The 4,040-nt window shown below is 57.0% G+C and overlaps 1 protein-coding gene across 1 annotated transcript in view; it reads left to right on the forward strand.

Moving 5' to 3' along the window:
* The window catches only part of LOC102757151 (butyrophilin-like protein 9), a 17,484-nt gene that overhangs the window by 12,724 nt on the left and 720 nt on the right, over positions 1-4,040 (forward strand). The window contains exons 6-11 of the mRNA XM_015565973.1: positions 5-20; positions 258-278; positions 1,145-1,165; positions 1,396-1,422; positions 2,701-2,727; positions 3,906-4,038. Of these exons, the coding sequence (XP_015421459.1) occupies positions 5-20; positions 258-278; positions 1,145-1,165; positions 1,396-1,422; positions 2,701-2,727; positions 3,906-4,038 (245 nt within the window). The remainder of the gene's footprint in view (positions 1-4; positions 21-257; positions 279-1,144; positions 1,166-1,395; positions 1,423-2,700; positions 2,728-3,905; positions 4,039-4,040) is intronic.

Raw genomic sequence — 4,040 nt, forward strand, 5'->3', positions numbered from 1 at the left:
GCAGGCGGACAAGGACCGAGGTGAGGGGAGAGGCGCCTGCAGAGGGGCCCTGGGCAAACGGGGGGAGTCAGACTGGGGGGCTCGGGAACAGTGCCGGGACGCCCTCGCCTCGCCGCGGAGCCCGGGGCCCGCTCCCCGCGCGCGTCCAGCCTCGCCTGGTCCCCAGAACGCGCGGGGACCGAGTCCGTGCACTTTGGAAAGCGAGGCGTCGGCGTTTCGTTGACGGAGATTTCCTCTTTTCTTCGTTTCTTCTCCAGGGAAACTCACCGCGGAGCTGGGTATGTCCTGGGCGCCGCGCGCACGCCACGCACCCGATGCGCGGCCTTTGGCCAGCGATAGATGGCAAAGATCTCGTTCTTAACCCATCCCTCCGCGCCTCCCGTCTTCTCTCTCAAACGGACTAGCGAAGCTGCCCCGGAGGCCCGGCCTCACTCAGACCCTCTGGACAGACCCTCCCAGCCCCTTCCCTGCCGCTCACAATTCCACTTAAAGGTGTAGCCCCTGGCTCAGGTTCCTAGGATAGCTTTCTATTTTAAATGCACGTGCCACTGGGAAGGGTGGCACCGTAAGCCTGCACGGAAGTGGTATAGCATATAGTATCGTCTACAGGAGTGCTAGCGCTGCCCTGCTCAGGGGCATTTACTTTTAAAATACACAAGGCGGACAGGTCAAAGGCATGCATTTCCAGTGGCAAATGATCGGTCCTGGCATCCAGCGAGGAGAAACAACTCAGTGTGCTGTCCTCCCCGTCCTTTAAATAATGCACCACACGCCCGGAGGCGCAGGCGGGCTGTGCTCTGTAGCTGGACTCTGTGGCTGGACTCAGCGGCTGGACTCAGCCAGGACACCTGGCAATGACCGGGCGGATGAGCAGTAGCTTCTTCAGACCAGACCTGAGCCCTGAGAAGAGGCTCCTCAGTGCCAGTACCTGCTCCCCTTCCCAGGCCCCTCCCACGTGGGGAGTTCTGCTCTAAGAGCAAAGACTAGGATGAGGTGTAGGAATCCTGCAGGGGAGGGTGCAGAGACTGGGAGGGGATTGAGGGGAGCGGTGGGCTGAGACTGAGGAAACACCTTCCCAGTGGCCTGGCTGCCTTGGGAAATGGCCCACCGCCCAAGGCTGATGCTTCCTCTGCTCTGCTTATAGGGAAGGTGCAGTCAGAGCTTGGTAAGTGACCCCTCTTGGACTGTTCCTTCTTGTCCACCTTTTAGCATCTGGTTACCCAGGTACGTTCTGATCTCCCAACCAGGTCTGATGGCCAGGCTGGACCCCGCTGGCTCTGTGGGCCTGGGCGGCAGGAGGAAGGGGAGGGGGTGGAGTGGGTGCAGATTCCACCTGTGAGCAGGGAAGCTGCAGGAACCTGGTTCTAATTCCGTGTTTTTCCTTCACTGCTTCAGACTGGAGAAGAGCTGAAGGCCAGGCTGGTGAGTGAAGTCCATTTCTCCCCCATTGTCCACTTTACACCTCAGCGTCCCAGTCACTCTCTCTGATTAACCAAACCACATCTCCTCCCATTTATTCCACAGCCTCACTCAGCATAACTTAGTCTGTGTCACTGGTAGAGGTTATATTCGAGTTTTTCATACTGTCCTGAGGTGTAGGCATACTGTAAACCATGGGTGCCAAGCCTGGCTGCAGATAAGAATCCCCTAAGCTCCTGGTGCCAACCCTCAAAGACTGACCTGTGGGTCTGGGGTGGGCATGCTACCCCACACGTAAACATTTCTCCCTGTGTCTCCCTCCAGTCCCCCATAAAGCCACCAATCTAAAGCCTACCTTCTATTCTATGTATTCTTGCAAACTGTGCACTTGTTTTGTGCACATCCATTTTAGTTTATGTCCTTTACAGTCCCATACTACTCCTGGCTTTTCTCGCCATCACGGTGTTTTAATATCCATCCTGCTGCCACATGCACATCTGCCCTGCTTCCCCTTGTTGCCGAGCCTCCATTTCAGCCAGCCGCCCTCCTGAAGCAGCAGCCAGTCTGCTCTAACCCACTCCACCACACGCAACACAAGCATGCCGCCTTCCGGCTGTGTGGAGGCTTCTCCGGATGGACACCCAGGAAGGGCATTGCTGGCCCAGGGAGGATGTCGCCAAGTAGGCTAGCGGGATCCCCGAGGGCAGCGCCATCACCCCACCATTGGCAGTGCATGGAGCCCCACATGCCCCTGTTCCCTGTGAGCCAGCTTGCTAAGCTTGCCAGTCAGGAGAGAGGAGTGATTCTCGCTGTTTTCTCAGTGCGCACGCCTCTGAACACTAAGGAGTCTGGGCATATCATGTGCGAGTTGGCTGGTGGGGGTTCCTCTTCTGAGGCTGAATGGCTCGTGTTAAGAAAGGAGGCAAGACAGGTATCCAGAGGACACGTTAGGACAGGAGCCAGCCTCAGTGGGGCCTCCTGCGGGGGGCCAGTCCCAGGCGGAGGCTTTCTCTCCATCCTGCAGACACCGTGTTGCGGTCCGGGGCTCTGTGCTCTGGTCCCCGCCCTCCTGAGCACACTTCGGCTTGCATGCAGCTCGGGTATAACCTAGCACCGACGCCAGCGCCTTACTGCATCCCGAATCCTCAGGAAAATGGGCCGAAACCGGCTGTCATGGTGGGAGAGGGCTCTTCAGTGTTACAGTGTCCCCCCTGCGTCTCTCAGGCCCAGGGATACCGACTCAGCTCCCTGAGCCTCATTTTCCTCTCTGTTTGGTTTCAGAGTGGAGAGCAGCCCAGCAATATGCAGGTAACTGGAGGTGGGGCCAAGGAATGACGTGACTTAGGTTGGCTGGACCTTTAAACAGAGGGAGGTGGAGTGATCTGAGATTAGAGGAGGAGTCTGTCCAGAAGCCAAGTATAAGCCTGCACACACAGACATACAAGTCCACTTGCACAGACATACCACCACCCACACGCCTGCGTATGCACATATGCACACATACATGCTTGCATGCAGAGATGTGATTAGCCCACACAGGTATACATTGGTGTGCACATACATACCCCCACAAGCATATATCTGTCTTGGTCTTGTTAATCCTCACCAGAGGATATTCTTTGTAATTGATTTTCATTGAGAGTGGAAGGGAGAGGGAGAGACAGAAACATGATGTGAGAGAGACACCTCGATTGCTAATTGGTTGCCTCCTGCTTGTGCCCTTACCTGGGCGGGGGATCAAGCCTGCAACTGAGGTGTGTGCCCTTGACCGGAATCCAACCCACAGCCAACCCTTCAGTGTGTGGGACCCACGCTCTAACCACTGAGCAACCAGCTAGGGATCTTTCTTGGTTTTACTGGGTCTTTCCATCTGCAGGAGGCTGTTTGCAGGAGCCAATGCAGAGTTGTAAGGAACCTTCCAGATGGTCTGACGGAAGGGATCCTTGGGGTTCCCATCCATCAAATGGGTGTGTTCCGGCAGCTATGGTGATGGCAGGGCACTGGACTAGATCATCTCAGAGGTCCCCTGCAGCTTTAAAATCCTAAACTTGCTGTAAAACTGAGGCACACACACCCACACACACACTCACACACACACACCCCTGAGGCTCAGAGCTCAGTGATGCTCTCTCTAGGCCACACTGGTGGTGAGACAGCTGGACTAGTTCAGCCCTCGGCTCCCTCCCCTGGACCAGGACTTGAGGGCAGTGAGCTCTCCATCCCCAGGAGCCTGCCTGTTGCTGTCTCTCCTCTCCAAGGCACCAGCACGCACCCACCGGTATAGAATTCAGGAGCCTTCCAGTTCAGGAAAGAAATAGGATTCCTCTTATCACATTCAAATGCAGGCCACTTCAGTCTCCCAGTGTTTGGGGTGACGGTGGGAGTGAATATTCCACCAATTGTTCCGAAAATAGAGGTTGGCCAGTTGGGAGGAGACAGGTAGGGCCCGGCACCCTGCAGAGCACTAACTCAGAGCCTCTGCGCAGTGAACGTGACCCTGGATTGGGCCTCAGCACACCCCAGCCTGGAGGTCTCCCAGGACGGCAAGAGCGTGTCCTCCCGCGGGGCCGGGGCGGCGCTGGTCCCGGCTGTGCCGGGAGACCCGCAGCGGTTCACCGAGC

Source organism: Myotis davidii, unplaced genomic scaffold (genome assembly GCF_000327345.1).
Source record: "Myotis davidii unplaced genomic scaffold, ASM32734v1 scaffold862, whole genome shotgun sequence".
NCBI lineage: Eukaryota > Metazoa > Chordata > Mammalia > Chiroptera > Vespertilionidae > Myotis > Myotis davidii.